This window comes from Saccopteryx bilineata, chromosome 2 (assembly GCF_036850765.1).
Source record: "Saccopteryx bilineata isolate mSacBil1 chromosome 2, mSacBil1_pri_phased_curated, whole genome shotgun sequence".
NCBI lineage: Eukaryota > Metazoa > Chordata > Mammalia > Chiroptera > Emballonuridae > Saccopteryx > Saccopteryx bilineata.
Window position 1 is genome coordinate 270,876,477 of NC_089491.1, and position 23,008 is coordinate 270,899,484.

At 39.8% G+C, this 23,008-nt stretch overlaps 1 protein-coding gene across 1 annotated transcript in view; it reads right to left on the minus strand.

The window, feature by feature from the left end:
- Positions 1-23,008, minus strand: part of IFT81 (intraflagellar transport 81) — a 68,715-nt gene that overhangs the window by 30,376 nt on the left and 15,331 nt on the right. Inside the window, exons 9-11 of the mRNA XM_066260609.1 lie at positions 22,796-22,959; positions 19,854-19,949; positions 18,515-18,661 (exon numbers count right to left, since the gene is read on the minus strand). Of these exons, the coding sequence (XP_066116706.1) occupies positions 18,515-18,661; positions 19,854-19,949; positions 22,796-22,959 (407 nt within the window). The remainder of the gene's footprint in view (positions 1-18,514; positions 18,662-19,853; positions 19,950-22,795; positions 22,960-23,008) is intronic.

Here is a 23,008-nt window from a genome sequence, read left to right on the forward strand (position 1 = left end):
ATTTTTTTTATTATTAGAGAGAGAGGAAGAGATAAAGAGAGGACAGGGGGAGGAGCAGGAAGCATCAACTCCCATATGTGCCTTGACCAGGCAAGCCCAGGGTTTTGAACTGGTGACCTCAGCATTTCAGGTCGAAGTTTTACCCACTGCGCCACCACAGGTCAGGCGATAAGTACCATCTATTAATTATTATGCATGAGGCACTGTGCCAGACACTCAGGATACAACTCCAAACAAGACACGCACAGGGCCTGCCTTCATCAGGCTTAAGGAATAGTGGAGGAGACAAACACTGAATTGATGTTTACAACCATGGTGAACACTGTGAAGAAGTAAAGGGGTCCTGAGAGTAAATAACAGGAGTTTAACCTGGGTTGGGATGAAGGTAGACAAGGTGGGGTTGGGATTTAGGGGAGAGGGTCTGGCAATCTTCTCTTAATAACTATATTTAAAGCGAGACTGAAGAAGTAGGAGTGTGTTAGCCGAAGGAGAAAGGGGCAGGGAAGAGCATTCCAGGTTATGGAAACAGTAGTTTTCAAGGTCCAGAGACACTGGTCCATTAAAACTACTGCCCCATATGAGCAGCAAATACCAGAAGTAAATGTGAGAAATTTCTGGTATTTCCGAAACAGAACATAACATTAAAAAAAAAAAATCAAATTCTTATGTACCATTAGCACGAATAATTTTCAGATTCCTTTTTTTTTACTTCATAATATACGTTTTTCCTTTTATTAACTACATTATAAAGAAATGACCAAAGTAAGAATCTGGCCTATTAAATTTAAACACATCACTTAAAAACAAAAGTAAGCTTTCATATTACCTAATATACAATAATTCTTTGAGAATCTTAGCATTTTTAATGCCTAGCCCATTTAAAGACTAATTGGGGGGAGGGTTATGAATAATTTTATAAATAATAAAAGTAATGAATGTATTACTGAAATTTTACAGCCACTATCCCAATGCAAGCTCTATTACCGTGTTGGTATTTTTCCTTTTAAATTTTATAGCTAAATCTAAGGTTAATAGTTCTAAATTTGTAAAGCAGTAAAATAGGAAGTATAAGATTTCTAAAATTTGGGTACTCTTTTTTTAAAGACTTGATTTGTTATCCAAAGAATGCCCTTAAAAATAGTAAGATTAAAAGCTCTTCACATAAAAATAACCTAGCTGATACCAGTAGGATTATCTGTTCACAGATGCATAAAATTCTTTTAAAATTAAAAAAAAACACAAAACCTTTTTTTTTTTCTTTTTTTACAGGGACAGACAGAGAGTCAGACAGGAATGAAGAAAGATGAGAAGCATCAATCATCAGTTTTTTGTTGCGACACCTTAGTTGTTCACTGATTGCTTTCTCATATGTGCCTTGACCGTGGGCCTTCAGCAGACCAAGTAGCCCCTAGCTCAAGCCAGCGACCTTGGGCTCAAGCTGGTGAGCCTTGCTCAAACCAGATGAACCCGCGCTCAAGCTGGCAACCTCAGGGTCTCGAACCTGGGTCCTTCCGCATCCCAGTCCAATGCTCTATCCACTGTGCCACCGCCTGGTCAGGCAAAAAAAAAGAACCTTCTAATTCCTAGTTTAGCCATCATTTTAAAGTTGACTTAAACTTTGTGTTTGTTTTTTTTTTGTTTTTTTGGGTTTTTTTTTTTGTATTTTTCTGAAGTTGGAAACAGGGAGGCAGTCAGACAGACTCCTGCATGCGCCCGACTGGGATCCACCCGGCACGCCCACCAGGGGGTGATGCTGTGCCCATATGGGGCATTGCTTTGTTGCAACCAGAGCCATTCTAGCACGAGAGGCAGAGGCCATAGAGCCACCCCAGCACCTGGGCCAACTTTGCTCCAATGGAGCCCTGGCTGCGGGAGGGGAACAGAGAGACAGAGAGGAAGGGGGGGGGGTGGAGAAGCAGCTGGGCGCTTCTCCTGTGTGCCCTGGCCAGGAATCGAACCAGGGACTCCTGCACGCCAGGCCAACGCTCTACCATTGAGCCAACCGGCCAGGGCCTGAAGGTGACTTAAACTTTGAAAGAAATAAAGAACACATTGTATTTTAGAGGAAGGAAGTTCAAAATATTTTTCTAACCATGATTAAGTTTTAATATTAAGGTAGCTGGTCTACACACAGCAAATTATCAATGGCTGGATTATAGTGATGGTTTTAAGATTTTAAGTCATACCAAAGTACCTAGAGTCTAATAACTTGCAATTTTTCCTTTTAAAGAATAAATGTGTGAGCCTGACATAACCACAGACTCCGAGTCCCTAGAGTGACTATACATGTTCTATTAAAAGTGTCCTGGGCAAAGTGCCCAGAATAAAATCAACCCTGCTCATCCACTATCCTGTACATTATGTAGGCCGACTTTCCCCTTCTCTATCTTGCTGTGCTCCAGAACTATTTTTAAAAGCTAAAAGCTATAAACGTTTTTGGTGAAAGAACCAACCCACCAATCACTCAATATGTTCTATGCTGATTGGCTATTATTTGACATTCATTGGACAAACTATTTAAGGGAAGGGCCCCAGGGGTCAGATTAATGATGGTCCACACAATTAAGCAACAGGTGGCCATCAGAGCATTCTCAGGGCTCCACTCCCCTGAATAAACTAGAGGAAAGAAAATGTATTGTTTTTCTTCCACTGAAGCTTCTTCTGTTAAAAAAAAAAAAAAAACCACAGAAAAATGGCCCAAGCCCTGGCTGGGTAGCTCAATTGCTTAAAACATTGTCCCGATATGCCAAGGTTGTGGGTTCAATCCCTGGTCAGGGCACATATAAGAATCAACCAATGAATGCATAAATGAATGGAACAACAAATCAAAGTTTCTCTCTCTCTCTCCTCTTCTTTGTCTCTAAAATCAATCAAAAAAATTTTTTTAAAGAAAAGAGGCCCATGGGCCTGACCTGTGGTGGTGCAGTGGATAAAGCGTCGACCTGGAAATGCTGATGTCGCCGGTTCGAAACCCTGGGCTTGCCTGGTCGGGGCACATATGGGAGTTGATGCTTCCAGCTCCTCCCCCCTTCTCTCTCTCTGTCTCTCTCTCCTCTGTCTCTCTCTAAAAATGAATAAATAAAAATTAAAAAAAAAAAAAAAAAAAAAAAGAAAAGAGGCCCAAAATGAGTCACTTAAACTAAGCTCCATGTAATCAAACTAAGATTTAGTATCTAACCTAATTATAGTTGCAGCCCCACCCAGGAATGGAATCTTAAACCAGTCAATTACCGGGTCAGTAGGAGTAAGGTAATCCACCTGACAGACCTCTGATGTCCCCAAAGGAAGGGGTCCACAACCAATCCGCTTTTTGCTAGTGTAACTTCCTTGTCCAGCTCCCTTAAGCCTATAAAAGTCTTCCATTTTGTACATATCTTCAGAACTGCTCTCTGCTAATTGGGATGCTGCTGATTCGTGAATTGTTGAATAAAGCCAGTAAGATTTAAAACATTTCCTCAACTGAATTGTTTAACATTTCTATCATTTGGATTTGAGATTATTTCTGATTTTCGAATTATGAAAATAAAACCATGATAAACATATTGAATATGAATCTTTACACACATTCTTAATAATTTCTATATAACAGTTCTAGAAATGGTCAAAAGTTAATAGAGTTTTGCTACATTCTGCTCATCAGTCTGTTTATAGTACCTTTTATAATTATCAATTTTTCTAAGTAAAATATAATAGTATCTTACTTTAAATTTGCATTTCTTTATTAGGGAACTTCACTTTTTTCTCATGTTCCTTGTATATCTGTAGGGATATTTTTTTAATGACTTGCCTGTCTTTGGCCCACTATTTTTTTTTTTTAAAGAAAAAAAAAAAAGGGCTCTACACTGAGAAAGTGCAGTCAAGCACTGAACCTTTTTTTTTTTAATTATTTTTATTTATTTATTCATTTTAGAGGAGACAGAGAGAGAGAGAGAGATAGAAAGAGAAGGGGGGAGGAGCAGGAAGCATCAACTCCCATATGTGCCTTAACCAGGCAAGCCCAAGGTTTTGAACTGGCAACCTCAGCATTCCAGGTCGATGCTTGATCCACTGCGCCACCACAGGTCAGGCTCTTTGGCCCACTTTAAAAAAAATATTTTTATTTTTTCCTGTGGGTCCATAAATGCAACTCTCAAACCTTTTGGTCTCAGGAACCCTTTATATACTTAAAAATTATTAAAGATCTCTGATGGATTTTTTTTTTTTTTGTATTTTTCTGAAGCTGGAAATGGGGAGAGACAGACAGACTCCCGCATGCGCCCGACCGGGATCCACCTGGCACGCCCACCAGGGGGCGATGCTCTGCCCCTCCGGGGCATTGCTCTATAGGGACCAGAGCCACTCTAGCACCTGGGGCAGAGGCCAAGGAGCCATCCCCGGGCTATCTTTGCTCCAATGGAGCCTCGCTGTGGGAGGGGAAGAGAGAGACAGAGAGGAAGGAGAGGGGGAGGGGTGGAGAAGCAGATGGGCGCTTCTCCTGTGTGCCCTGGCCGGGAATTGAACCCGGGACTTCTGCACGCCAGGCCGACGCTCTACCACTGAGCCAACTGGCCAGGGCTGGATTTTTTTTAATGTAGATTTGCTGGCATGACAAATTTGAGGGAAAAGAATTAAATTTTCAATTAATAAACCCCTAATTGCATAATATATAAAAATCTATTTCAAGTGGATTATAGATTTAACTATGAAAGACAAAACTAAAAATCTTTAGAATATAGGAAAATATTATAATTTTGAAATTGGAAAGGATTTCTTAAACAAGACACACAAAAAAGCACAAACTGAATATTAATCGATAAACTTAACTTTGCTAAAACTAAACTTTTGTTTATCAAAAACTATACTAAGAAAACTCCCACATGACAAATAAACATATTAAATATGCTCAACCTCATTAGTGATCAAATTAGCAATAGAAATTAAAACCATGTAACATACCATTTTTAAATTATTTTTTATTTTTTATTTTTCTGAAGTTGGAAACAGGGAGGCAGTCAGACAGACTCTCGCATGCGCCCGACCGGGATCCACCCGGCATGCCCACCAGGGGGCGATGCTCTGCCCATCCGGGCGTTGCTCTGCTGCAACCAGGGCCACTCCAGCGCCTGAGGCAGAAGCCATGGAGCCATCCTCAGTGCCTGGGCCAACTTTGCTCCAATGGAGCCTTGGCTGCGGGAGGGGAAGAGAGAGATAGAGAGGAAGGAGGGGGGGAGGGGTGGAGAAGCAGATGGGCACCTCTCCTGTGTGCCCTGGCCAGAAATCGAATCCGGGACTCCCGCACGCCAGGCCGACGTTCTACCACTGAGCCAACCAGCCAGGGCTAACATACCATTTTAATACTGACCGAATTAGCAAAAATAAACAGTCCTTCAATACCAAGTGCTGGGGAGGATGTGGAGGAAGCAGAGTGACTATACACCTCTGGGAGTGGGGAATACATCATTTAGAACATCAGTTTAGAAAACAATATGGCATATCTACTAAAGCTGACATTGCACTCACCCCAGATCCCTATAACTCAGCTCCTAGGAAGAGTAGGCTTCTCAAACTTATCTATGATGATGGACCAGTTTTTAAAGATTTCCAATTATCTGTGAACTGGATCCTTTATAACAGGGGTCCCCAAACTTTTTACACAGGGAGCCAGTTCACTGTCCCTCAGACCGTTGGAGGGCCGGACTATAAAAAAAACTATGAACAAATCCCTATGCACACTGCACAAATCTTATTTTAAAGTAAAAAAATAAAATGGGAGCAAATACAATATTTAAAATAAAGAACAAGTAAATTTAAATCAACAAACTGACCAGTATTTCAATGGGAACTATGCTCCTCTCACTGACCACCAATGAAAGAGGTGCCCCTTCCGGAAGTACAACGGGGGCCGGATAAATGGACTCAGGGGGCCGCATGTGGCCCGTGGGCCATAGTTTGGGGACTCCTGCTTTATAAAATAATAAAATATCAAATAACAATTGATATTTATAAAATAGGGAATATCAAATAATGTTAATGTTTCCTCTCAACTCATATGGTTATGGATTAGTAACAAACAGTTTGTGGACTAGAACCCCAGTTTAAGTAGCACTGCATCAGAACAGAGCTTCCTAAATGGCATATACTCTAGTATATTCACGTGACACAAATGTTATGTGTGCCAAAACATTAGTACAGTCAGATATTGCAGCATTTAGGTAAAACGTTATAAAGAACTCCCAAGCTAGTCATGCTCAGATATAAGTACCTTGTCCTTTTACCTCAGTATATTGAACAATGTGTCATATTATTAGTCCCCTGGAAAACCTCTTGTGCATGGTGAGTGGAAGACATTGATTTTAGAGACAAAGGGAGAGAAAGAGAAACATCAATTTGTTGTTCCACTTATTTATGCATTTATTGGTTGATTTTTGTGTGTGCCCTGCCAGGGATCAAACCCGCAACCTTGGCGTATTGGCACAACACTTTAATCAACTGAGCTACCTGGCCAGGGCTAGTAGCCAATTCTTGAATGTATGTTATATACTATATAAAGGGTTTTTATAACCTTTGAGGATTGAAACATATAATGTTATAAAATGAATGATTATTTGTCTAAAATAAAACTAGGTATTTTAAAAGTATTATATATAAAATTACTAAAATTCTGTAGAAATTGAACGGATAATGATGAATGTCTGTCATTCTATTGAAAACCATTAAAGAGTACTTAGAAATGAGGTAATTACTGCTCCTTCTAAATGTTAAAGAAATGAAGAAATATCAAGTAATTAGAATAAACAAAAAATAAAGATCTAGGTGTGATGGTTAACCTTTAGAATTAAAATAGAATAATCACTATTGCAAGCCCCTACAAGTCTACATCCTCTGTATACGTCTATATACAAAGATTAGGAGAGAATTAAGAAGTAAAAATAGCTGTTGTGTTGGGCAGTTGGTTATGAGTGAATTATTCGAGATTTATTTTTCAATTGTCTAAAAAATTTAACAATAATTTTAAAGGAACTCTGGCACAGGAGATGTGCGACAAATCCTTGGAATATTAAGGAAAAGGCATTCTATAGTCCACTATAGCAGCAGCGGGTCAATCAAACCAATCTGTCATTAAACTGAACTATAAAGCTTGTCACTGTGCAGGAAGGTGCATTATAGCAGCCATTACTAATCATTTGGACTAATATATATTTGTAATCTAAATTTGTCATTTATGAAAGAGCAGCCATCATTTTAGATGCTGAGATCAATAAAATTAATGCTGTAGAGTGCTGTCTCCTGGCTTGGGACCAGTTTACAGACCCAGCTCTTTCATGATCAAAATGGAATTTGACAGCTGTTCGTTCTCCTTTTGCCCATTTAATATGTTTTAGAACCTGTAATAGTAATGATTAAAATATAGGCTAGCTTTTTTTTTTAAGCTATTTTTTTTTATTTATTCATTTTTTGAGAGGAAAGAGAGAGGGAGAGAGAGGAGAGAGAGGGAGAGAGAGAGAAGGGGGAGGAGCTGGAAGCATTAACTCCCATATGTGCCTTGACCAGTCAAGCCCAGGGTTTCGAACCGGTGACCTCAGCATTTCCAGGTCGATGCTTTATCCACTGCGCCACCACAGGTCAGGCAAAATATAGGCTAGCTTTTTAAATGGCCAAGGCAGCTTATTTCCCTAAGTATGTAATCATCCGAATGCTTTTAAAGCTTATCTGGAACTCAAAAGTATGACTGGGTTCCGGCACACTCTGGATATTTATGTGGAAACAAGAATCTCCACTCCTGCTGCAAATTTTCCACCTCAGCAAGACTACTATTTCCACAGGAATGAGCTGTGAGGACTTTATAAGACAACCATATAATAAGTATATTGTCAAGAACGAGGAACTATTTTTTTTCAAAGCTATGGGTTTTTTTAAATTAAATTTATTAGGGTGACATTAGTTAACATAATTATACAGGGGCTATTGGTATATAGAAATGCAACTGATACCTGGATATTTATTTTGTATTCTGCTACTTTACTCAATTCACTTATCAGTTCTAGTAGCTTTTTGGTGGAATCTTTAGAGCTCTCTATATACAGTATCATGTCATCTGCAAATAATGATAGTTTTACTTCTTTCCAACTTGGATGCCTTTTATTTCTTCTTCTTGTCTTACTGCTGTGGCTAGCACTTCCAGTACTATGTTGAATAAGAGTGGTGATAGTGGACATCCCTGTCTTTTCCTGATTTCAAGCAAAATACTTATAGTTTTTGCCCATTGAATATGATGTTGGCTGTGGGTTTGTCATATATAGCCTTTGGTACATTGAGGTATAAGAACTTTTTTTTTTTAAAGCACCACTCTCAGGAGAGGAAGTTGTAGGGGAGGGGTGAGGGGAAGGGAGTAAAAAGGGACAAATATATGGTGATGGAAGATAATTTGACTTTGGGTGATGGGTACACAATATGATCAACAGTTCAAATGCTATAGAAATGTTTTCCTGAACCTATGTACTCTTACTGATCAATGTCACCATGCTAATTTTTTTTTTTTTTTTTTTTTTTTTTTTTTACAGGGACAGAGAGAGAATCAGAGAGAGGGATAGATAGGGATAGACAGATAGGAACGGAGAGAGATGAGAAGCATCAATCATTAGTTCTTTGTTGCAACACCTTAGTTGTTCATTGATTGCTTTCTCATATGTGCCTTGACCGCAGGCCTTCAGCAGACTGAGTAACCTCTTGCTTGAGCCAGTGACCTTGGGTCCAAGCTGGTGAGCTTTTTGCTCAAGCCAGATGAGCCTGCGCTGAAGCTGGCGACCTCGGGGTCTTGAACCTGGTCCTCCGCGTCCCAGTCCGACACTCTATCCACTGCGCCACAGCCTGGTTAGGTACCATGCTAAATTTAAGTTTCTAAAAAGAAGTTTAGAAGAAAGCACTACTCCCAATTTAAAGAGAAGAAAACCTGTAGAGAAATTAATCCAATTCACCAAGGTTCAGCAAATGAGAAGAACTGGATTAGAATGAGCACTTCTGTCTTTAAATCCTGTTAGTCCAATAGCTATGCTATTTTCCATTTATTAATTAAATCACATCTTTGCCAGTTATTTTATCGAATAATTTTTAAGTACAGAAAACCACAAACTTAGGTCCAAGAGAGTTAGATGTGCAATGAAATAGTACCAACTGTTCAAGAGGCGCATGACTAGACCCAATGGTCACATTTTTTTTTTGCCCCTTTGTCTGTGTCTTATGTTCTGTCTGAAGTCAGACTTGTAGAAAACCTGAAAAGGCCATCTTTTCATGTCATACTTCTTATCACAAATTATTTGGATTCCCTGAAGTCTGATCTCAGAATTGCCATTTATTTTAAAGCAAGAAAAAAATGTTTTGTTTTTTTTTTCTTTTTTCCGAAGTTGGAAACGGGGAGGCAGTGAGACAGACTCCCACATGCGCCTGACCGGGATCCACCCGGGAATCGAACCCAGGACTCCTGCATGCCAGGCTGATGCTCTACCACTGAGCCAACCAGCCAGGGCCGAAAAAAATGTTTCAAAGCAACCTTTGTTTTCTACTAAAATGCCAGTCTTTTCAAATCACCCATCAAAACTAGTGCTGAATATCTAAACTATTATGTTTCTAACTTTAAATTAAAAAAATCTCACCAAGCCAAGCACAAACAATATAATCGCCTATATATGTGGCAATGGATAGTTAACTGCTAATTCTTTTTTCTTTTTCTTTCTTTTTTTTTTTTTTTTTTTTTTTTTTGGTGTGGGTCAGAGACAGAGAAAGAGACAGACAGGGACAGACAGACAGGAAGGGAAAGAGGTGAGAAGCACCAATTCTTTGTTGTGGCACCTTAGTTGTTCATTGATTGCTTTCTCATATTGCCTTGGTCGGGGGCTACAGTAGACTGAGGACCCCTTGCTCAAGCCAGCAACCTTGGACTCAAGCCAGCGACATTTGGGCTCAATCCAGCGACCATGGGGTCATATCTATGTTCCCATGCGTAAGCCAGCGACCCCGCGCTCAAGCTGGTGAGCCCATGCTCAAGCCAGATGAGCCCACACTCAAGCTGGCGACCTTGGGGTTTTGAACCTGGGTCCTCCGCATCCCAGTTCGACGCTCTATCCACTGCACCACCGCCTTGTCAGGCTCTCTTCTTTTTTTTTTAAGAGAATTTTTCTCATAGTCGTAGCTTCTTGTATGTGCCTTGACCAGGCAAGCCAAGGTTTTAAACCAGTGAACTCAGCATTCCTGGTCAATGTTTTAAATACTGTGCCACCATCGGTCAGGCTAGCTGCTAATTCTTTTGAAAGAGTTTATGACAAGCAACATGATATATGCTGGTAGAAAACTGTTTTACTAGAAACTTATGGCACAGGAACACCCATCTGTGAAATAAGTTAATCACATCCTCCAAGGTCTGTGTGCTTCTATTACAAACCAAGTCACCAGCACACAGCTGTTACTGTGTCCCAAATGGCTTTTTCAACTGCTGTCCACGCAGTTAACTCTCACAAATTTCTCTGAGAGGTTTTCAAATTTTGGGTTAAAATTGTGGAATTATCTAGAGTACATATATATTACATTACTGCTATTACAGTGAATCGACCCAAAATTATTTGATTCTGTTTTGTTCCAACTCTTAGAAAATTTTAGGGGCCTCAGGTCCTGCTATGAACTCTAAAGAGTATAATGTGATTTGAAAGGTTCTAAAAATATCACAGGTTTGCCTTGGCACACTTAGAAGGGTGATGATTCAATTATAAGTGTCAAAATTTGATTCCTAATTTTTCAGGATCTGACAGCTGCAGTAAACCTTGCCAGGATTCCCTTATCTTTATTGTGCTTCTCTTTGAAGTATTTAAAGACGATTTCATAATCTTGGCAATTTAGTTCTAGGATTTCTGTCAGTAGCTGTAGAATAAATTGCTTGGACCTTTCTTTTAAAAAATCTTTTTTTAATTTTTATTTTATTTATTCATTTTAGAGAGAAGAGAGAGAGAGAGAAAGAGACAGGGTGGAGGAGCTGGAAGCATCAACTCCCACATGTGCCTTGACCAGGCAAGCCCAGGGTTTTGAACTGGCGACCTCAGCATTTCCAGGTCAACGCTTTATCCACTGTGCCACCACAGGTCAGGCGTGCTTGGCCCTTTCTAAAGCTCCTTATAAATATTTGGCCAAGTATATTTTTAAGAAGCCATTGACAGCAAAGCAGCTGAGTTTCTTGAGAAGGTTAGGGGAGAAAACACAAGGGACTCTATACCCAGGTACCATAAACCAGGAGTGGCCTTTCATTGCGTGAAGTGCCATGGAAGGAACCTAGCCCGAAGGTTCTGTTTTTGTTATAAAATGGTTCAGACCCAAAAGGCATGCATTCATTTGAATGACAACGCTGGGAAGAGTACCAGCACTGCAGCACTAGGACTGACTTTTTTGTTTGCTTTTCTACTAATGAAAGCAGAGATTCAGATAGCAAGATGATTACAAGACTGTAAAGATCAGTAGCTACACAGCGCTACTGCAAGAAGCACAGGCTCTATTATTTGTCCTTCCAGCGAGTGAGACCGAGTCATCAAGCTCAGATTGTTGCCTGTGAAAGGAGACAAATCACTTACCAAAAGAACTGCCTGGAGGCTTCCATATTAAATGGCAAATTTAGGTTTGGGGCCAGGTATTTAAAAATTACTTTGTCTATACAATGAAATAAACAACTATGGTTAGGATGAAGAGTTCCACAAAATAATTTTTCTTCTCAACTGAAGTCCTGAGATATTTTTAATATTATCATCTTTCTAATGAAAAAGTATATCTATATTATAGTGTTCTTTTTCATTTGGGTTTTCTACACATTTACCAAAAGCCTACACAGGCCAGCTATGAAGTAAACGGTGGAGACCATGCCGCTGTCAGCACAGGGCTGACCGGTTTCTTAGGGGAGGCAGACCTGAACAAGCGGTCTTCACCCTGCTCTGTTACCATACATGAATACATTTCAGGGTTGTGAGGTGTGAGCTGGGAAAATAATAACAGGGTAGGATGTCTCCTGGAAGAGAGCTTATTACTTAAGCACTATCTGTTATCTTACTGCTTTGCTATCTCCTCTCACACTGAATCTGCATACAGATATTTTTATGTAAACATTTTAAAAACATTCCAAATTATGGAACACTGAGGTTACTAATACTTGAAGTCATCATAACTTGAAATAACAGCAATAATTTATACTTTTAAGTATATGTAGTTTATTGTATGTTAATTACATCTCAGTAAAGCTGTTTGGAGAAAAGGGAAGAAAACCCTCTGTGTGACAAAACACACCACCTAAAAAGTTAACAGATGAGAAGAGCCTGACCAGGCAGTGGCGCAGTGGATAGAGCATTGGACTGCGATGTGGAGGACCCAGGTTTTAAACCCCAAGGTTGCCAGCTTGAGCACAGGCTCATCTGGTTTGAGCAAGGCTCACCACCTCAAACCCAAGGTTGCTGGCTTGAGCAAGGGGTCACTTGGTCTGCTGTAGCCCCCTCATCAAGGCACTAAGGAGCCACAATGAAGAACTGATGCTTCTCATCTCTCTCCCTTCCTGTCTGTCCCTTTCTCTGTCTCTGTCACCAAAAAAAGAGAACCGGACAAGAAGAAAACAATTACCCAGATTACTTTCCAGAATATATGTAAAAATGTGGTAATATATAGGAAAGAACATCCAACCCATTAGGAAAAAATAAAGAAAATAAACAAGGAAAGACAGAAGGAATATAAATAACCCAAACATGTATGTGGACAGATATTCAATCTCATTCCTAATCAAAAAAAATAAAAATTAAAGCAAAATACTGTCAGAATGGCAAAAAGTTAAAAGCTTGAGGATCAAACACTGGTGAAAACTTTTAAGTAACAAAGAGAGCAGATATTCTTATACACTCTTAGTTGGAATAAATCTAGTACTCCCTTCTATGGAATGCAATGTAGCAGTTAACTGAAAAGAAGAATATGATACAGTGCGCATTCAATGTATGTATTACCCTCCCATGGTCAGCAAACTCATTAGTCAACAGAGCCAAATATCAACAGTATAACGATTGAAATTTCTTTTGAGAGCCAAAATTTTTAAACTTAAACTATATAGGTAGGCACATTCCTTATCGAGGTAGCGCCTGCACGTGGTATTTTGTGGAAGAGCCACGCTCAAGGGGCCAAAGAGCCGCATGTGGCTTGCGAGCTGCAGTTTGCCGACCACTGCTGAGTCCATCCCCAGGTTCAATGACTTGCTATGACAACTCACAGGACCTGGCACATAGTCATACTCTTGGCATGCTTTATGTCAGTGAAAATATACAAAGCAAAACTAGTGAAGGGAAAAGACACATGGGGTCAAGTCTGGAGAAACCCAAGAGTCTTCACCCTTAAGTCCTCCAGCAATAAATTGTGATAATACCTGTGATATGCTGCCAACCAGGGAAGCTCATTGGAGACTCAGTGCTCACGGTTTTTACCTGGGGCTGGTCACAAAGGCACGCTCTGCCTCACCCATATCAAAATTTCAGACTCCCAGAAAAAAAGCAGGCATTCAACATAAACCACACTCTGCACGTACAGTTTAGGCAGTAAGAGCCATTCTTATCAGGGAATGGTGAGAATCCTTCTAAAATCCAAGTTCCCTGATGCCAGCCAAGGGCCAACTTTGCAAGCAAGCTTTTCTAAGAATAGCAGTTTCAGGCCTGCTATGTTAACTCTTTTCTGCACACCATCCTTTCCATAATCCTTTTGATTTTAAATGAAATTTTATTATGTCTTTTTTTAGAGGTGTTTTTTTTTAATTCAGTGAGAAGAGGGGAGGCAGAGACAGACTCCCGCATGCACCCTGATCAGGATCCACCCAGCAAATCCACTAGGGGGTGATGCTCTGCCCATCTGGGGCATTGCTCTATTGCTCAGCAACTGAGCTCTTCTTAGCACCTGAGGCAGAGGCCACAGGGCCATCCTTAACGCCCGGGTCCAACTTGCTCCAATCGAGTGATGGCTGCAGAACGGGAAGAGAGAGAGAGAGAAGCAAGAGGGAGAGGGGTGGAGAAGCAGATGGGCGCTCTTCTCCTGTGTGTCCTGACTGGGAATAAAAACTGGGACATCCACACGCCAGGCCAACACTCTACCACAGAGACAACCCACCAAGGCTTTTTAGTTTTTTGTTTTTAGTTAATATATAATTCTTTTTACGAAAGTTTCCAGACTTTCCATCCATTTTGGTAACTCTCCTTTGGACCCTGGTTTGACTATATATGCCTCTTAAAACATGAAGCCAAAAATATAAAATAATAGTCCAGATTTAATTTCACCATAAATTGGGTATTATATTTTTATGAATGGAGTGCAATATTTTGTTTTTTAAAGCTGTATTACCAATGAATGATGGGTTGAGCTGAAAGACAGAACTTGAATTCTATGACATTTTACTTATAATCTCATGAATGGCATTTCGTTTGTTCAAACACAATGCTCCTACCTCCCAAGATAATTTTGAATCATAATTCTATCATCTGTCTCAGGCTGACTATTCTTTTTGATTCCTGTCCTATGAAAATTATTAAGGGCTTGGGAGCCATACTACCTCAATTCAAATCATGGTACTGCTACTTATTAGCAATGTGATCTTGGGTGTATCAGCATAAATCTTCTGGGTGCCTCACAATCACATCTAGCTCATGGAGTTGTTTAATGAAATAAATAAAATGATGTACATAATAAGCCTAGTAGGGGTCTGGCATATTGTAATCACATAATCAACATTAATTATTATTGTTAATCTAATTTACTGATAAAAATAATACACAGGTCAGGATCAAAGGCAAACCTCGATAGCATGTTTTAGGTGACTTCTCTCAGGGATGCAGCAATCAAAATTCTTTGAGAATATCATGTCAACCAGATTTATACTTAATTATTATATAATTAAACCCAGTACAGATATAAAAAATTAAATATTAATTTTTATCAATTTTTAGTTGTGTCAAGAGATTATAGTCTCTAAACTTAACCTTTTTAGCACCTACTGAATACTACTAGTATAAAGAGCAATAAATCAAGATAGATTCAAGTGGGCAGGAAAATATCCCCCTATGTCGGAAGTCTAGTAGAATATGAGCTAAACACATTCCTGTGCTTATTTCTGTGTATTGCCTGAAGCAAAGCAACACAATGAGAGTAAAATGTGAAAATGCCCTGGCCGGTTGGCTCAGTGGTAGAGCGTCGGCCTGGCGTGCAGAAGTCCCGGGTTCGATTCCCGGCCAGAGCACACAGGAGAGGCGCCCATCTGCTTCTCCACCCCTCCCCCTCTCCTTCCTCTCTGTCTCTCTCTTCCCCTCCCACAGCGAGGCTCCATTGGAGCAAAGATGGCCCGGGCGCTGGGGATGGCTCCTTGGCCTCTGCCCCAGGTGCTAGAGTGGCTCTGGTCGTGACAGAGCGACGCTCCAGAGGGGCAGAGCATCGCCCCCTGGTGGGCATGCCGGGTGGATCCTGGTCGGGAGCATGCGGGAGTCTGACTGTCTCTCCCCGTTTCCAGCTTCAGAAAAATACAAAAAAAAAAAAGTGAAAATGATAAACTATAATAAACAAGGACCCTTTTTAGATACTCTATCTTTTTTTTTTTTATTCATTTTTTAGAGAAGAGAGACAGAGAGAGAGCTAAAGACTCTATCTTAATAAGAGCAATTGCCCCCACTTAATAGATAGAGAAGTGATTTGCTCAAGGTCAAAAGGAACACAGGAGAGAGAGCTGTCTCCCAGCTTGGCCACTTATTAGCTGTGTGACTCTACACTTTCCCTTTACTCCATCGTAAAATTTCAATAACAATAACATCTCTTATAAGAAGGACGCATACATTTGCAAAGCATCTAGCACAGAGCCTTGTGTAATAAAAAGTGCTCAGTAAATATTCCCCCCATCTTATTTTTCTATCTGTGAGTCCAGGCCTAGTATTCTTTCCAAACACCGTGCTACTACATCTGGATACCTTCTCACCAACTGTGGTAACAGATGGATGGCAAAGAATGTGATTTTTTCGGTGATTACCATGTGGTATCAAATGAAACCTCATTAAAGTCCAGCTATATTATATTATATAATTTTAAGTATAACAAACTTCTTCCCTTTTGTCCATATGATATATCACTTTATCAAAGGAGAAAATAAAATTGGTCTACCAAGATTTGTTACTTGTAAAATTGTGCTTAATGTTCCCCAGTACCTTTTGCTCTTTTAGGTAACTACCAAGTAAGTGATTTTCTTGATTTGTTTTAGCTTGTGACCATTGTTTAAAATTTAATCTGACCATATAATTTCCAAAGGTATCTTTTTCTCATTAAAAAAAAAAAAGAATGCCTTTTTCTGTCATCACTTTCCTATACACCATATTTAATAAAAAACAAAGGCTAATAGCTTGGCACTAGGTTCTTTCCCTTCTGTTTGCACACAGGGACTATCTACCACAAAGTTGTAAGCACTACTCATGCCACATGTGGCCATAGCAATTAGCATCTCCTGTCAATTGGGCAGCGTTTTCCTGAGAAAATATGAAAATGCTAGAAGGTAATATGTTCTCTTATAAAGCAAAATTGCTGCATAATCTCTTTTTTCTTGGATAGCAAGGATGTCATGAAGCATGAAGCACATGAAGTTGGCTTCCAAGTGTCATTTAAAAGTATCATTTAAAATACTCCCTTGTCCCTAAGCCATCTCCAAGCAATGTGGAAGGGGACGTTAAGAGCCAAAGGAGGCTCTGTACAGTTGGCTCAGTGGTAGAGCGTCGACCTGGTGTGCAGGAGTCCCAGGTTCGATTCCTGGCCAGGGCACACAGGAGAAGCGCCCATCTGCTTCTCCACCCCTCCCCCTCTCCTTCCTCTCTGTCTCTCTTTTCCCCTCCTGCAGCCGAGGCTCCATTGGAGCAAAGATGGCCCAGGCGCTGAGGATGGCTCTGTGGCCTCTGCCTCAGGCGCTAGAGTGGCTCTGATTGCGGCAGAGGGACACCCCAAGATGGGCAGAGCATCGCCCCCTGGTGGGCGTGCCGGGTGGATCCCAGTCAGGCACATGCAGGAGTCTGTCTGACTGCCTCCCCATTTCCAACTTCAGAAAAAAAAAAAAAAAAAAGAGCTAAAGGAATGTTTCAATCAAATGTTGACTTCTGAAATCGACCACTTCCCCAGTAAGCTAAAAGGCTTATGGGGAGGCTACAATCAGAAGCACCACAGAGAAAAGTGTTTGGCACAGCTAAGGTTCAGGGCCAATTTGTAACAGTAGGAAGTCATTAACTTTACAAAGCCAAAAGGAGGTATGGACAGAGCAGCTTTTCAAAGTAGCTTTTGCTGAGGCCTAGTAGCTAATATAAAATTAACAAAGTTTAAGAGGTGGTAAAGTACAAGACATGTTCAGGAATTAAAATGTGATCTATCACTTGATTTGCTAAAAAAAAAGCTCCAAGCTGAAAATATTTTCCTTCATTTATTCATTCTTTCTTGAGCTAACTTTATGTAAAGGGGATGAGGAATTATGTTTCTGGTGCTAAGTTTAACCATCTATAAATGGCAATTATTACTTGTCCTACTAATCTCAAGAGTCTGAAAAAAGGATAAATGAAATAACAGCTGTTAAAGCACTCTTAAAAATTTCAAATATATATAGCAATACAAGAGACAACTGTATTTTTTAAATTTGTAAGCACCTACCATGAAGTCATTTTAATGGTGTCAGTGTAACTGGTTGAACACACATTACTACAAAGTAACCTAGTAATTTTCTTAGCTCCCTGTGCAATTATATTTAAGAACAGTTAAGAATTTTTTTCTTATCTATTCCTAATTATTGTTTCACTTTTATAACTTAATACTTATAATAAATCAATCCAGTATAAATCCACTTAATTAGCCTGACCGGGTGGTGACACAGTAGATAGAGCGTCAGACTGGACCATAAAGGACCTAGGTTCGAAACCCCAAGGTTGCCAGCTAGAGTGCGGGCTCATCCAGCTTGAGCACAGGCTCAGCAGCTTGAGTGCAGAGTTGCTGGCTTGAGCATGGGATCATAGACATAACCCCATGGTCGCTGGCTTGAGCCCAAGGTCACTGGCTTGAACAAGGGGTCACTTGCTCTGCTGTAGCCCCCCAGTCAAGGCACATATAAGAGAGCAATCAATGAACAACTAAGGTGCCGCAATGAAGAATTGATGCTTCTCATCTCTCTCCTGTCTGTCCCTCTCTCTGTCTCTGTCACAAAAATAAATAAAAAAATAAATAAATAAATGAATAAATAAATAAATAAATCCACTTAATTAAGAAGCGGAAATTTGGAACATTAGCTCATAAAATCACTAAGATCTGTTTTTATACAGCAAGAATACCTTACTATTACGGCAGAGAGTTTTCAGTTTTAAATAGGCTTTATAGAAATAAGATGAACTTCCCATTATCGACATTTAAAGTAAAAAAAGGCGAAAACATGAATGGTGTCAAACAAAGACAATGCTCGCCTCCTGGTCCTGCGACGAACTCCGCTTACCTCCTCCCCCCTCAGGATCTCCACACCCCCGAGCCCCCGGGCCTGGCTGGTCTTCGCCGACACCTCCCTCTCCAGGCTTGCTAGCTGCTCCTTGGTCTCCTGAAGCTCTTCGGCTTTTGCTTCTTTTTTACGAGAAATGATGGATGCCTGATAAGCATTAAGTATAAATGTAAAATAAAACACATTCTTCCTATTAAATTGTGAAATTATGTTTTCAGATTTTACCAAGCTGAAATTTCCATGTAAGGTTGGCTTCTCCTGGCCTAGACCAATACCTCTCATCGCCAGTAATGCATTTAGTAGGGGCATGCAATGTCTATTAAACATCAGTCAAATGGAAGACCAAAGCACTGAAAATACAGGACATATTGGCAAAGAAATAAAAATGCAACAGTAACAAAAATATTAAAATCTTGTCAAGTAATATTCAAATGCTTCTGAAAAGACAGACATTCTAGGTAAGTAAGCAGAAGCAGGCACAAGTCTATTGTTTTTCTGCATGGCAGATCTACCTTCACTGGGAGAAAAAAGAGTGCTTTATTCGCAAACCTACAAAACAGGTCGTCCCATCCAAATTCAATATACATACTTTAAAAACGAAATGTTAAAACATCCGTTATATTTGGGGCCTTCTAAGAAATACAATGTGGGTTCAAAGTCACACTCCTGAGTCACTAGAATTATGCAGGTGTTGATACAATCTACCTCTGTATATGGTTGAAATCTTCCATTATAAAAACGTTTTGAAAAATTCTAATGTCCTTGAATAATGCTTTGTCACATAGCTTAGTATTTCCTGAGGTTACAGAATGCTCTTCATACTAAACTCTTGCCTGGGTTCTTTTCAGATAATCCATGGCTTTCATTTGAAGCTTTTGTCTAAAAAACATAACAACATACATACTCCCACAATCTAATAGTTGTGGATAAAATAAGTGCCTGATCATGAAAATTCAATGAATTTTATTCTTGCAAACTAACTCTGAACTTGAAACAGTATATTTCTTTTAATTCATTAAAGTTTATAAATATTTTGATTCACAGAACTCAGCCTTTCATTTAAACAATCAAATCCCACACTCAGATATAAACTCAAACAGCTCCTATCACCACAGTTGGCAGACGCAAAGGAAACTCAGCATTATCAGGTGTACTGTGTTTCAAACTTGAACACATGTCTTTTGTGGCTTTTTTTTACAAATTCCTTGTTATAATCTGGAGATTAGCAATGACAGAAGAACTTTTATTCTTCCTTCTCACTTGAATGCTATAGATAACACAGCTTGTCTGGTGTTTATGAAGATGTTCAGAGCTCAGTGGGCCAAAACGATGGTCTTACCTGTTGCCTATACAGGGAGAGCTTGCCCTCTATTGGCTCATTTCTCATTACTTTCTTTTCAATCAGCTGATTGACCTCTGTATTTATTTCATTTATCTAAAACAGCATGAAAATAAGAAAGTTTAAGTCTCTCCCTATGAATATGCAAAGGGGCAATTTCCCAAACCAAACTTTGAATTTACAATTTTTATCAGTGATTTGATGGAACAGTTCCGTTAATGTTATGAGTGGGTTGTTATGATTACTTTTAGAAATAATTAATACATCATGGTTCATGATAAATATTTACACAACATTATTACTTATATGGATTTAACCATTCATATGTCTAAATTATCCTAAAGCATTCAGCATGAAATATTTATACATTACTATTAAAAAAAAGACAATTTCTTGCCTGGCCTGTGGTGGCACAGTGAATAAAGTGTCAACCTGGAACCCTGAGGTTGCCGGTTCAAAACCCTGGGCTTGCCCAGTCAAGGCACACATGGGATTGAGGCTTCCTGCCCCCCGCCTCGCATTCTCTCTCTATCTCTCTCTAAAAATAGATAAATAAAATCTAAAAAAAGACAATTTCTTAAAATCTGAAGCTATCCCCTCACCTAGGTTGTGACTTTCAAGTCACTGTAAGTGATAAAGCAAACCCAGATGGGCATTCCCCAGAGGTTTTATAAAGAATTCATGAACCTAGCTGAGAGGTGACATGGATGACATCTGAAAACCTTCCTGTTCTAATCATCTGTGGGTCTAACTTAGCTGTCATTTATCATACTCATTAATCTAAATTGGAAAAAATCTTTTCCAATGTAAAAAAGCAAACAAACAAACCGGAATAAAGCCAATAGAAGCATATAGTCCCTTAATAAATAATAATAATAAAAATTACATGGCTTTCAGTATATCGGTCTTTTGAAAAGACGAGAGTCCTATTAAATTCTAATTTATGACTTCAAATTTGAGCCAAATTTGCCTGACCAGGTGGTGGCGCAGTGGATAGAGCGTCAGACTGGAATGCGGAGGACCCAGGTTCAAGACCCTGAGGTTGCCAGTTTAAGCGTGGCCTCATCTGGTTTGAGCAAAGCTCACCAGCTTGGATCCAAGGTCGCTGGCTCGAACAAGGGGTTACTCGGTCTGCTGAAGGCCCACGGTCAAGGCACATATGAGAGGGCAATCAATGAACAACTAAGGTGTTGCAACAAAAAACTGATTTTTGATGCTTCTCATCTCTCTTCATTCCTGTCTGTCCCTATCTATCCCTCTCTTTCTATAAGTAAATTTGACTTGGACCTCTTTCTATAAGTAAATTAAAAGAATAAAATGATCAGAATTATGTATTTAATTGTAGTGGTTATTAAGCACATTAAGAGATTAGCATGTCAAAATCATTCAATTTTTATCATATTTGTTATTTTTTTAAATAAACATCAAATTAGTATTTTATTTCTACCAAGCAAAAGTGTTATGATACCATGTTTCAATGAGCATTACAAGAAAGTTTAGTGATTGCAAAGCTGGCATAAAAGGCTAATAAATACAGTGTGTCCGTAAAGTCATGGTGCACTTTTGACCGGTCACAGGAAAGCAACAAAAGACGATAGAAATGTGAAATCTGCACCAAATAAAAGGAAAACCCTCCCAGTTTCTGTAGGATGATGTGGCAGCATGTGCGCATGCGCAGACGAATGACGTAACACCGTGTATACAGCGGAGCAGCCCACAGCCATGCCAGTCGAGATGTGGACGGTACAGAGAAAAGTTCAGTGTGTTCTGTGGATCGCTAAATTCGAATCCGTGACCAAAGTGCAACGTGAATATCGGCACGTTTATAATGAAGCGCCACCACATAAGAATAACATTACTTGGTGGGATAAGCAGTTGAAGGAAATCAGCAGTTTGGTGGAGAAACCCCGTTCTGGTAGGTCATCAGTCAGTGACGAGTCTGTAGAGGCTATACGGGATAGCTACCTAAGGAGCACTAAAAAATCTGTGCGTGAGCCCACACTGAACTGCACTGAATAGGTATGAAACTGAGAGAGTTTTCCTTTTATTTGGTGCAGATTTCACATTTCTATCATCTTTTGTTGCTTTCCTGTGACTGGTCAAAAGTGCACCATGGGCCCTGGCCGGTTGGCTCAGCGGTAGAGCGTCGGCCTAGTGTGCGGAGGACCCGGGTTCGATTCCCGGCCAGGGCACACAGGAGAAGCGCCCATTTGCTTCTCCACCCCTCCACCGCGCCTTCCTCTCTGTCTCTCTCTTCCCCTCCCGCAGCCAAGGCTCCATTAGAGCAAAGATGGCCCGGGCGCTGGGGATGGCTCCTTCGCCTCTGCCCCAGGCGCTAGAGTGGCTCTGGTCGCAACATGGCGACGCCCAGGATGAGCAGAGCATCGCCCCCTGGTGGGCAGAGCGTCGCCCCATGGTGGGCGTGCCGGGTGGATCCCGGTCGGTCGGGCGCATGCAGGAGTCTGTCTGTCTCTCCCTGTTTCCAGCTTCAGAAAAATGCAAAAAAAAAAAAAAAAAAAAAGTGCACCATGACTTTACAGACACACTGTACATTAGCTTTAAATATAAAATTGTTATAACATTATTCTTGGAAATAAAAATTAATGATATTTAAAATTTGCCATCTAATTATTATGAATACATTATATTACATCCATATATTATATATTATGAATACATAAACCTATGAGTCTATCATATACATTAATTTATATCCCAGTTACTTAGTTTCCTAACCAGTTGACTAGTTTTTATAACATCATATATATTAAGTAACAGCATTATATGCTATGATTCCTCATAAAGAGCAACCTCTCATAGAGTTATCAACTCTTACTGCAGGTTAATTTAAGAGCTGAGAGTAGGACACTATAGAAAGCAAATTTTCACAGGACTAAGGATGAGATAAAATTAGGAGCTATAAAAAGATAATTCTTACTTACTTTCGATTCAAGTTCAAGAAGATCAGAATGGCCCATAGCTGGCTCTGACACCACTTTTTGTAAAAAATGCAATTCTTTTTTCTTGTTCTCTAATTCTTTAGGAAATTTTTCATTTACTATATATGAATTAAACTTTATCTCCTCCTCTAGCCTCTTCATTAAACCTTTGAAAATAAAATAAATAAATATTCAGCCCAAGAGAATAGGTATGAT